The 12,674-nt window shown below is 50.1% G+C and overlaps 1 protein-coding gene across 1 annotated transcript; it reads left to right on the forward strand.

Annotated features, from left to right (window-relative positions):
* Positions 1-2,911: 2,911 nt before the first annotated feature.
* On the forward strand, positions 2,912-11,637 carry APOBEC2 (apolipoprotein B mRNA editing enzyme catalytic subunit 2). The gene is made up of 2 exons (XM_047860583.1): positions 2,912-3,069; positions 11,094-11,637. Exons 1-2 carry the CDS (start codon positions 2,912-2,914, stop codon positions 11,635-11,637), a joined length of 702 nt encoding a protein of 233 aa, XP_047716539.1.
* The last annotated feature ends 1,037 nt before the right edge of the window (positions 11,638-12,674 follow it).

Consider the following 12,674-nt stretch of genomic DNA (forward strand, 5'->3'; position numbering starts at 1 on the left):
ATGTTGATTAAGACATGTATTCATCAGAGGGGCGCCTGGGTGGCTCAGTCGGTTGAGCGTCTGACTTCGGCTCAGGTCATGATCTCGCAGTCCGTGAGTTTGAGCCCCGCATTGGGCTCTGTGCTCAGGGCCTGAGGCCTGCTTCGGATTCTGTGTCTCCCTCTCTGTGCCCCTTTCCCACTCATGCTCTGTCTCTCAGAAAATGAATAAAATGTTAAAAAAAAAAAAAAAGACATATATTCATCAGAGCTGGCTGGGTGCAGTCCTGGGGATAAGAAGTATGCTCAGAGGACCCAGACTTAAATCTCTGTGTGATCTTGTGCAAATCACTTCACCTCCCCGAGCGGCAGGTCCCTACTTGCAAAACGAGGCCAATAATACCCGCCCATGTGAGACTGGCGTGAGAGCGGAATGAAATGATGCGTGCTTGAGTGCCCCCCATGCAACAAGTCCTGCGAGCTCCCGGTGAGGCTGTACCTCCTGCGTCTCTGTGTTCTTGGTATTTCCTACAGTGCGTGGCACGCAGGAGCCCTTGATAAGTGTTGGTCAAATAAGCGAAGGAAGTGAACCCTTCACATTTAAATGGTGTGTGTGTGTGTGTGTGTGTGTGTGTGATGACCAGAGTCGTAATAACGTACGTTCGCCTTGTACCCGTGATCACTGCCTTTTCTTTGTGGACTCAGGCACTACCACTACCACCCTGTTTTACACCCCCAGAAAAACAATCTCTGCACAAGTGCTTTCAGTAATCAGCCGATCAGGTCGGGTGACCATAGGGTTGATTGTCGATACCAGAGCGCTATGGGGAGTGGATGGGGCATGAGTAGTAACTATACCTGGACAGCAGGTAGAAATTATGGCCATCCAGGCAAACCACAATGCTTGGGCATCTTACTGGGCACTGTGCTGCTCAGGATTCTCTGGGAAGAGAATCCCCAATACTCCAAACTGACCTGACTCCTGTTGTCTAGTCAGACTGTGGAAAGGTATGCTCCCTTTCCACCACCACCACCCAGCCCCACTTGGAGCATGGTTCTGACCAGTGCCCAGTGTTCTCAGTTTCCTCACTTTCAACTTCTAGGTGACCATGACCCCAGCCTTCCACTGCCCTGAGAATGTCCTAGAGTATTTGCAGTGCCCCAAACATGAATGCCTGTGGCCCCTGCTAAGCATCCATGATATGAATCTGCAAAAAGGTATCTGTCCATCTTCCAATGCTATTTCAGCTCAGGGATTTTTCTAGGGGCCCCAGGTCTCTCATTACTTTCAATAGGCTTAGAACTGGTCCCTCTGCTTCTGCTCTTTGGTCTATCCTCAACCAAGCAGCCTGGCTGATCCCGTAAAAATATAAGTCAGACCATGTTCTCATGTGTTCAAAGACAGGGGCTTCCCATATCACGCAGAGAAAAAGTCAAGGCCCTTAGAGTAGCCCATAAGGTCGCACCTATCTCGCTCACACTTATCTCTCTGGCCTCATCTCCCAGGACTCTCCAGTCGCCCAGGTGTCCTTGCTTGTTCCGCAAACACACAAGGAACGCTGCCTCCCCAAGGCCTTTGCACCGGCTCTTCCTCCCCTTGGAACACTTTCCCCTTAGATATCCGTATGATTATTCCCCTCACAACCTTCAGCTCTTAGTTGTTTCCTTTTCAAAGTGCTTCCCTGGCCACTCTATAAAAATATAACCTCACCACTTGTCACTTCTGTCCCCCTCACCTTACCCGCCTTTTCTCCCTGGCACTTCGCACCAGCAAATAGCCTATATGTACATCACTTATTTTACTGATTGTCCAGCCCCCTCAAGCTCTGTGGGGGCAAGGGTTTTCATCTGTTTTGTTCTGTGCCATAGTCTCAATACCAGAACTGGCACCTGGCATATAGTAGGTACTCAACAAATATTTGTTAAAGGAATAAAGGACTGACCGAGAGGGAACATACCATGGAGGTCAAATGTTTGGCCTCTGGGGTACAAAGGCCTGGGTTGGAATTCTGACTTGCCACTTTCGGGGCTGCATGGCCTTAGGCAAGGCCTTTAACCAGCCCTTCCGGGAGTCCAAGTTTCCCTATGTGAAACACGGGATGATACAGATTGCCTCCCACGGCTGTTGACAGTCTGATTTCACACATAAACCACGAAACTCACTGCCTGTCTTCTTTCAAAACCCTCGGAGCTCGTAAACAGCAATATCGCTAACTACTGGAGGCTCCCAAATCGACACTGCATTATGGGTTCATAACAGGCAAATCGGCGTCTGTTCCCTTTAAGTAACAGCTCACAGTTTCTTTCCAAATTGGCAGCTCTTATCCCACCCCGTCTCAGGATGCTCCTTTCCTGAACCCGCCAGTGGGGGAGGGGGTGGGTCTCTACAAGCACCCCGTTGAACACAAGCCTCATCCTGCTTACACTTCTGAGAGCATCTCCCCCAAATCTCAGGATGCTCACCTGTAGGCCCCTTTTTCCACGCCCCCCCCCCCCCCAGTGAAGCTGGAAAGGTTGCATGGGAAACAGAGGGAAGGATGTAAGGTGGAGGGGGAGAGGATGAATACATGTGTGAGCTGGTGGGGGAAGGGAGAGCAGGCCTCGCCATCCCCACCTGCCAGCTTCCTGTCTTTGCCTCCTGATAAATAGGGGATACTAATGGCCAGAGTTTCCATTCCCCCCATCCCGGCACCCGCTGTCACTCAATTAAAAAAAGATAGAGGGCGAGGGCCTGGGGGAGGGGCAGAGGGCTCTGGTTATAAAGCCTGTGGCCAGGAGGTGAGAACACTAAGCCTGGCCTGCCCAGTGCTCTTCCCGTCGTCCCCAGGCAGATTTAGCTGCTGACAGCTGCTTGGGCCTCTGCCGCCAGGCCCTGGCCGGGGAAACTCACCACCTCTCCCCTTTCTCAGTGACTGCGGAGCCACAGCCCCTCCATGGCCCAGAAAGAAGAGGCCGCTGTGGCCGCTGCGGCTGCTGCGCCCGCTGCGCCTGCTGCGCCCGCCTCCCAGAACGGTGAGGATCTGGAAGATCTGGACGACCCTGAGAAGCTGAAGGAGCTGATTGAACTGCCTCCCTTTGAGATCGTCACAGGGTGAGACCTGGGTGTGGGCCGGGTCCCTCTCCCTAGAAGAGTGTGGGCTGGGGCAGGCTGGGGGAATTTAGGATGGGAATAGTAGGGGTCAGGGTCACAGACCTGCAGCCACGAGCCTACCATGCATGGTAGGGGCTGCGGGGGACACAGCTGCAAATTTCGCTTGGCCTCTCGGGGTGACACTTTGGACCCTCTAACCAGGGGGAGGGAGGGCAGCTCCTTAGAGGCAAGGGCCCAGAGAATGAAACCACCGCTTGGGCCTCCTGGTACCAGGATGCCACCTGCCTCTCCAGATACAGGCTGTCGAGTCCTAGGGAGTGTGGTAAGGACAGGGGATGACACAGGCATATTTAAAGATGGCCCCAAAGTACCTCCTCCCTCGACTTCTCTCTGTTGCTGAGAGGGCCTCTCCTCTATCTGTATAGCTCTCACTCTTTCTTTAGAGCTTCTCTCTGGAGTGAAAGATCCTGAGACAGGGAAAACAGACCCGCCCTTTCCCAAGGCTGAGTGAGAAGCATTTTTTATTCCCCTTATAGAATTGAATCTGCCCACGGGTTCTTCACAGCCACCCCCAGGGAAACAATAGTTACAGCACAGGTAACAGTCCAGGGCCAGAAGCTTCTGGGCAGAAGAGGCATTCCACCCTCAGCCACAGCCCAGAGGAACAAGGACCCTGAGCAAATGGTCTCCAGGCCCCAAAGAGAGGCCTACATACAGGGTCCCTCTGTCTTGTCCAGATAATGACATCTCCAGGAATAGCACCAAGTGGTCCTTCCTCCTCTTTCCTCTCTGTTCCTTTTGCAGAAGACCCTGCAAAGATCATAGGCAAAGAAAAAGGGGATACATAGACCCATATTCCCTCCCTCAGCTCCTGGGCTTCCTTCATGGGAGTCCCAACAATGCCCACAAACAGAGGAGGGTCCACACTAGGAGAAATTTCAGGAAAAATGGAGGCATGATGTCCTCAGGGGGCAGAGGAGCCTGGGTGGCCATTTGGACTTGCTGTTTGAAGCTTGGCAAGTGATTTTCCACTCCTGGCCTTAGTTTTTTCATTTGTAACATGAGGAAGTTACACTAAGTTGATCCCTAAGGTCCCTTCCAGCTCAGATATTTTCTGATCTCTACGAGAACCTGAGGGGAAAATGCATCCTAGTTCCTAAAGGAAGAATTCAGGCGAGAGCCTGGAACTTGCATTCACCCGTGCCCAACCGACCAATGTCACCCTCCCCCTAGGATTAAAGGAACAGAGGAGCACAGACTAATATAGACCTAGGGAGGGCCTAGGGCTACCAGGCCAGGAGGCCACAATCCAGTGGCTCCCTATGGAAGAGATCCATTTTCTAACCTCTAAGGCTGCTGGTCTATGCTGCCGTTGGTCACACACAGGCACGTGCACACCCACTCTATGCAGTGTTGTGATCTCCCCAGCGCAGGGGCAGGATAGGTCCAGAACAGAATTAGATCATGTGTGTTCAGTTGAACACGCTTTGCGGCCCCAGGGTGGTTGCTCCTAAGGGTTAAATCCTCTGGTGCAGTTTACATTCATCCAGTTTACATTCATCCAGTTTACATATACTCACACTGGCATGAGCCCATTCAACCCTCAGCACAGGGCTGGGAGAGGGGGTTATGTTATTGCCACTCCAGATAGGGAAACTGAATCAGGGAGACTCAGTAATTTGTTCAAGACCACAGAACCAGTACGTAGCAGCCTTCTTCTGACCCCAGCCAAGTGTTCTTTCCAAGGCCTCTTATTCATTCTGGGTCCCAGATTTCCCAAACAGGGCTCCACCTGCCTCCATTGTGAGGTCTACTCAGAGCCTTCTCTGACCCAAGGCACAGAAAAAGAGGTGCAGCAAGGTAGTTTTCTGGGTGCTCTGAAAGCAGTTCAGGACGGAGGTGGAGCCCTGAGAGTTTCCTGGCCATAAGTAACAGCTGTGGAGATCTGTCTCCTGGGCCCCTCTGGGTAAACAGATGGCTTAAAATAGCCCAGAGGTGTGGCTGTGTCTGTGCACCGGACAGGATGAGGGAACAACTTTCCCCTCTTTTCCTCTCCAGATACCCTGGCATCAAGGAGGTCAGCAAAGCAGCTCCTCTCCTAGCCTAGACTCCCAGAGGGGATGGGTCTGTCTACACGGCTCCTTAGATTTGGGCCACAAACTAGCAGAAGAGGGAGCAGACAGAGGTGAGGTGAGGTGAGGAAGGCGTACCAGGTAGGAATAAGGAGATATGCCCCATTTGTCACGATTCTGGCTTGAATACGGCACTCAAGATAGAAAGCAGACCTAAGAACATTAACAAAATAACATGGTAGGAAGTGCTAGAAAAAGGTCAAAAACTGTCGTGGTGTGCCAAAGCCAACTCACGATGAGAACGGCCTGTATGCATCTCTTTCCAATTTTGCATTCAGTGACTTCATGTTGGTTTCTTGAAATCTCTATAGTGGGAGTATTTACAGAAATCAACAAATGTTAGAAATCACGACTGACTTCCTTCCTTTCTTTCTCTCTTCCTTCCTTTCTTTTTTTCTCTTCCTTTTCTTTCTTTCTTTCTTTCTTTCTTTCTTTCTTTTATTTTGTCTTTCCTTTCCTTTTCTTTTTCTTTTCTTTTCTTTTCTTTTTTCTTTCCCTCTTCCCCCCTTTCTCTCTTTCTTTCTTTCTTTCATAGAACTGGGTGTTGAACCAGCACACCAAGGAAAGAGAGAACCCTCTAAACACAAAAGGAAGAGTAGAAAGGGCTCAGGTTTGGTTATGCTTAAGATTGAGCTCTGAGGGGTAAGATTTGAGGCCCAGAGAAGGCACCATCCATCAGTACCAGGTTTAATTTCTTGCGTGTTGACCATTGTCCAAACTCTAAGAGGGTGGATCACTCGACCTATCTTTCAGATGGGAAAACCAAGCCTCAAAGGGATGAGTAATTTGCCCAAAGTCAATGGATGGAGTAGGATGTAACCCCAGGGCTGTCTGACTCCAAATCACCACACTGCATCTTAAAAAGCCATAAATGGGAGGCTTTTTATATTCAACAAATATTTACTGAATAGGAATCATTTATTTACTGCCCATTTCCCCCACTAGTATTTAACTTCCATGAGGCCAGGGACTTTGCCTTTTAACTGCTTTATCCCCAGCACAAAAAATAGTGCCTGACTCCTCATAGACACTCAACAGGTATTTGTTGAGTAAGTAAATAACTGAACTGATGAACAAGCACCTATTGTATGTTCGGCTCCCTGCCAGGTATCGGGATAAGGCACTAATTATAGGGAGGGCTTCTGAGAGGAGAGAAGTTCAGGATACATGAAGACCCAGCAGCGCTCTGTGTAGAGGAGAATTCCACGGGTTCGTGCCTCTCTCTGAACTCGGCATGCTTGAGGGAAGCTCTGGGGCATCAAAACTAGTTGTCCCCTCATCTCTCCATCCCAGTGATGAGCGACTGTGGCTCTGCCTAGCAGGCCCCCTGGCTGTGTGTTTGTCTTTGTTGGTCTCTAGTTGTGTTGTATATGATTTTGCATAAAGCTGAACCTGCTATCAAAGGGATTTGCATGGAACAGACATAAATGGCACAGACAGTGACTCCTTTCAACCACTTCTTTAGCTACCAGAGGTTGGCTCCGGCCACATGGGGTACACAGAGAAGACATGCAGGGAGGAGGGGAAGGGAGGGCAAGGAGTGAGGGCCTTCGATTCCGCTGTGAATGCCACAAGCCCCTCACGCCTCGCCCTGGTTTCCAGAGCATGTTGGGAAGGCTTGTCCTAGAAAGAATAGAAGACAGCCACTGATTCTGGCCTCCCTGGCTTCCACCGAGGCTGGGGGAAAGTCAAAGTTCCAGCGTGAAGACAGTGCCTCCCAGGAAAAAGGCAGTGAGCTGCTCAGGGCTCACCAAGGGCAGAATCCCATCCAGAATTGCAAATCAGGAGCCAGCAGCCCAGCAAACCCCATCTGGGCTCTAGGAAGTCAGGCTGTTAGAACTCTCTGCTTCTAGTCTCCTTCTGACCGTGCCCACTCCTCAGCATCCACTTTGAAAGTGGTCTGGAAAAGGGAGAAGGAAACTGAAACCAGCAACTCTTGCCTCTTCTGAGCAGGGCACAAAAGGTCTGGCAAGGAAAGCTGAGACAAGTCAACACTCAATGACCTGTGAGTAGATTTTCCACTCCATGGATTATTTTGGAGCAAATGTTCAATCTCAGACCAGTCTCTGCTGCCTTCCGGGTTGCTTTCTTTCACCGTATAGATTTCTGCTTAGGGAACGCAAATATTTTTAAACGTGAACGTGAGAAAAATATGGTATAAATATATTGCATGTGTTCACATCCTTGCTCCCTCCATCAAGTCGACCATGCTCCAAATGTTCTCTCCCAGATATTAGGATTCTTGGTTTCCTGCCTAGAGAACTGCAATGCCCAGTAGCCTGGGTCTCTGCAAACGAAGTGTGATTGACTTGTGTGCAGGAAGTATGAGGATGTGGTGCTTAAAGAAGGGGGAATGGGGGGGAAGGAATAACACTGTTGGTTTCTGTGCCTGAAGCAGTGACTGAGCCCAGGTGAAGAAATCTGCTACCCACATGTTTCTCCTGACCACCATGCCGATTAACCCGCGTGCGCGCGCACACACACACACACACACACACACACACCACTTCAGCAGGAAAACACCCGCTGGGGGGACGACAGCAAGGGCTATAAGTAAATATGGTACTCAGGCATCATGCTACTAGGAAAAAAAAAGATGTTTGTGATTATCTAAGAAATTAGTGTCACTATTTCCTTCCTTCCACTAGCAGGCATAACAGTGTTGACTTATTTTGTGATTCTATAAAATCACCCGAGATGACCATATTGTCTAGCTCCCTGGAGAGATTTCAGCCCTCTCCCACCTCTGTTGCCCTTCAGGGCCTGCTGTTCCAGCCTGTGGGAGGCCCAAAGACCTCATTTGCCCCTTATGCTCCTTCTGGAAAACCAAGAAGCCCATTGAGAAGCCAAGCAAGCCCAGTTTTTGAACAAGCTGAAAGACTGGGAACCAAGACCTTCCCTGACTTTCCCTTTTTTTTTTTTTTTTAATGTTTATTTATTTTTGAGAGAGAGAGAGAGTGCAAGCAGGGGAGGAGCAGAGAGAGAGAGAGAGGGAGACACAGAATCCAAAGCAGCTACTAGGCTCTGAGCTGTCAGCACAGAGCCCAACACGAGGCTTCAACCCATGAACTGTGAGATCATGACCTGAGCTGAAGCTGGATGCTTAACCTATGAGCCACCCAGGAGCTCCCCACCGCACACTCCCACTTTTATTTCAATATTGACTTTCCTTTGCCCCTTGAAAGCATTTCCCTTCCTTAGGCACCTAGTCCAGAAGGCCCTGCTGAAGCACAGAGTAGGCTATTGGGCTGCTGGCCAGAGGGGTGGGAAACTGATATTTATAGAGAGGTGAACTTTCTTCCTCTCCCTTGGGTTTCAGGTTTCTCTGGGTCTTCTCCTCCTGTGAAGGGAAGAGGAGGAGGGGAAAGCATCAGAGCTTAAGAGAGGCTGGGAGAAATAGCAGCCTCACACTAACCAGCCAACTCGTAACTATATGCTGGGCCAAGTTCATACTATCACTGCGCTGCATTTGGCCAAGTTGGAGCAACACTTTTGGGGGCTCCAGAAGGAAACCCAAGGGGCCACACAGGCAGCTATTGGTGAAGCCCCCAACCAGACACACAGTTGTGAATACTTCCAAGGGTTTTGAGAATCCACCATACGGTTGGCTCTGGATAGATTTGGGGGCAGGGGAGTGTCTGGCAAATGGCCTTGAAGAGCATCAAGTGTTTGGACAAGGAAGGTAGGCTTTGTGCTTCTCAGGAGAAAAAAAAAAAATCCACTCTGGAAAGTGAAGGTACCATTTAGCAGCCAGTAAAATCTAGGCATGGTCTTGAAGGGTAACTTTCATTGGGGGGAGCTCATTGTAAATGAATTCCCAACAGGGATTGAAATAGGAGAGGAGAACCATTAGGCCATCCATTCTCCCCAAATGTTAAGTAAATAATAAACACATTTGACTGGGGACAGAGGGGTTTAGAGAGCTAAGTATAGTACCCAAAAGAATCCTGGGGCCAGGTCCTCAAACACATCCATCTCCACAGTGGAAACTGAACTTGACAGCAAGAGATATGGAAACTTGGGTGGAGCAAATTTTGCGATGGGGGTGGGGAATACGGCAGGGAAACAGCTCATGTTTTTTCAGCTCTTTGGCACCTGGCTGCTTAGCCCTAAGAAGACAAGGCCCTGGGACATCTGGGATTTTCCTGTAGCCCTGGAAGTTAGAAAGGGAAGGCATGTAGGGCAGTAACAGCAGAGTTCATGGTTGCCACAGGGTATCTTTTGGGGCAACTGCAGAGATTCCTTTAACAAAAAAAAAAAAAGAAAACATTCAGCCTCTCCAAGCCAGTACTCAATCCCCTCCTCTCCTGACATTTCAATCTCTCCTGTTAAACGCTCGTCATCTCCTTGGCCCTCCAACCTACAATAGGCTTCCCCATTCTAGAAAGACACGCAGACACACAAAGATAAAAACAATCAACTCTGATGCCCTCTCTAGCCCCTTTCCTTTTCTCTCTCCTTCTTTTAACTACAAAACTTTCCCCCAAACCCGGTCTTTTTCTGCTGGTTTCATTTCCTGCTCATCCTAGACATAGTCATCACCAAGTCTGGCGTCCTAAGACACCAAGTGGGCTTGCTTAATTTCAAGCTTTTCCCCAGCCTCACTATCTACCTAAAGCCACCCCGGACGTCACTTTTATTACGTCCTTCTTTACTCAAGAGGCTGTAACAATTTTCTGCTGCCGCCTAAATCAGGGCTAAACAGTCAAGAACCTTGGTGCCTTGTCCTCCATGGCTCCCTGTGCATTTAAAATTAAAATGCTCTCAGCTGTCTTAGCCAGAGTGGAGCTGCTAGCTTATAAGCATCTGGAGGGTAGAGGCCAAGTCTTTTTTTTTTTTTTTTTTTTTTTTACATTTATTCCTTTTTTGAGAAACAGTGTGAGTGGGGGAAGGACAGAGAGAGAGGGAGACACAGAATCCGAAGCAGGCTCCAGGCTCTGAGATGTCAGCACAGAGCCAGACACAGGGCCTGAACTCACAAACCATGGTATCATGACCTGAGCTGAAGTCGGACGCCTCACCGACTGAGCCACCCAGGCACCCCCCAAGTCTTTTTTGACTTTGACATGACTCAATACTACATGTGACCTAAACTCTATCAAGGTACTCTTGGATAGCTTGACCTCAAAGATAAAAGCTTCTTGGACACTTATTGTGTGACAACCCTCCTTCACCTGAGGGAAAAGACAGACTTGAGAAAGTCACCTGGAGAGGGGGGTACTGTGGGTTGTGGGCCAGCCCAGGACCAAGATGCAACAGCCATGAGTGACAAGGAGGAGAAATGGAAGCAGGAAATGTTCCGCAAAATCTTCCAGAAATGGAAGCAGGAAATGTTCCGCAAAATCTTCCTCTTGCTCTATCATGAGAAATTTTACATGCTTGCTACTTTGTAAGATTGCTATTTGAACACTGCTTTTCCAACGTTGCCACCTATTAGAATCATCTGGAGGGTGTGTTTGTTTGTTTGTTTGTTTAATGCTGGTGCGTGGGTTCCCTCCAGACCTTCTGATTTCATTGCCTTGGCATGGGGCCCAGGCACTGACATGTGTAGAGTCCTCTGGGTGATTGGGCTATGTAGCCTCCCGCGAGAGAGTGACTGCTTTAGAAACGCAGGCGCGTGCTGTGTGTTGGAGGGATGGTGGGGGGTTTGGAGACCCTCACTATTGGGGTGACCTGAATGCACACCTCCAAATTCTCTCCCCTGCTCCAGATAACACCTTTCTGAATTCTTTCACGCCGTGTGGTCGCTGATGCTAGCCTGGGCAAGGCCGGCTTTGCCCGGGAGAGCCGACATGTCTCTGAGGCACCGAGGCTGGAGAGCCACCTGCTCTTAGACATAAGCGCTCATCCTTCTTTCTTCTCCCCTGTCCCCTCTGCCCTCTCGCCCCACAGGGAGCGGCTGCCCGTCAATTTCTTTAAGTTTCAGTTCCGGAACGTGGAGTACAGCTCCGGGCGGAACAAGACCTTCCTCTGCTACGTGGTGGAAGCGCAGGGCAAGGGGGGTCAGGTGCAGGCCTCCCGCGGGTACCTGGAGGACGAGCACGCCGCCGCCCACGCCGAGGAGGCCTTCTTCAACACCATCCTGCCGGCCTGCGACCCGGCCGTGCGCTACAACGTCACCTGGTACGTGTCGTCCAGCCCCTGTGCCGCCTGCGCCGACCGCATCGTGCGGACCCTCGGCAAGACCAAGAACCTGCGCCTGCTCATCCTGGTGGGGCGCCTCTTCATGTGGGAGGAGCCCGACGTCCAGGCCGCGCTGCGGAGGCTGAAGGAGGCCGGCTGCCGGCTGCGCATCATGAAGCCCCAGGACTTCGAGTACGTCTGGCAGAATTTTGTGGAGCAGGAAGAGGGCGAGTCCAAGGCCTTTGAGCCCTGGGAGGACATTCAGGAGAACTTCCTGTACTACGAAGAGAAGCTGGCGGACATCCTGAAGTAGGCCCGCTGGGCCCAGCCTCACGTGAGTCACGGCGCCCCTGTGGTCTTGTTAGCCTTGAACTTGGGTCGAAGGCTGGCGGGCAGGTGGCAGAGTGCAGGAGGTTTGACCTGGCCAGGAACGAATTTCCCTTCTCTGCTCTGGGGGGTTGTAAACACATTTTACATCTATTGATTTTTGAGAGACAGAGTTAGTGCACGAGTGGTGGAAGGGCAGAGAGAGGAGACCCAGAATCCGAAGCTGGCTCCAGGCTCTGAGCTGTCAGCACAGAGACCGACGCGGGGCTCAAACCCACAAATCGTGAGATCATGGCCTGAGCTGAAGTCGGACACTCAACCGACCGAGCCACCTAGGCGCCCCGTAAACACATTTTAGAAGATCCCAAGTTTTCCTTTTCTCTTAACTGCAAATTCGTCTCCCTAAACCCTTTTCGTTCCTACCCTGTTGTATCAAATGAACTTTCCCCAGAACTTTGGAATACTCAAAGGTTGACAGGAATCTTCAAGCTTTGGTGAGACCGAGTGACCTGCCGTGGTCAGACTGTCCCTCAAGAAGCATGCCCCCACTGGCGTTGAGTCCAGACTTACTGACTCCGGACATCTTCTGGAGGCCCTGTTCCCACCCCCAATTGCAATCTTACCATTCCATTGTCCTGTAATGTAGGCTTTTCATTCCTTCAAATGTAACTTTTTCATTTGGGGTACTTTTGAAAGTCCCCAAATGGATTTGTATTCAACTTATTATTATTTTGCCAGAGAGGCTTTCATGTTTTCAAATAAATGGTTCGGCCTTGAAGGAGACCAATAATTTCGGTGTGAATATACAACACAAGAACATTTTTCTTACTTTGAGAAGACCTCAGCGGAACTCATAGAAAAATGCTGTATTCAGGAATGGGGATACCACAGCAACAAGTTCCTCTATGCAGGAATATAGAAAGGGTTAAAAAGATGTTTGTAAATGAGACAGCAGCTCAGAAGTAGCCTCCTACAGACATCAAGATGTGACAGAACTGGAAGTAAAGATTAGCTATTTAGGCA

Source organism: Prionailurus viverrinus, chromosome B2 (assembly GCF_022837055.1).
Source record: "Prionailurus viverrinus isolate Anna chromosome B2, UM_Priviv_1.0, whole genome shotgun sequence".
NCBI classification, from domain to species: Eukaryota; Metazoa; Chordata; class Mammalia; order Carnivora; family Felidae; genus Prionailurus; species Prionailurus viverrinus.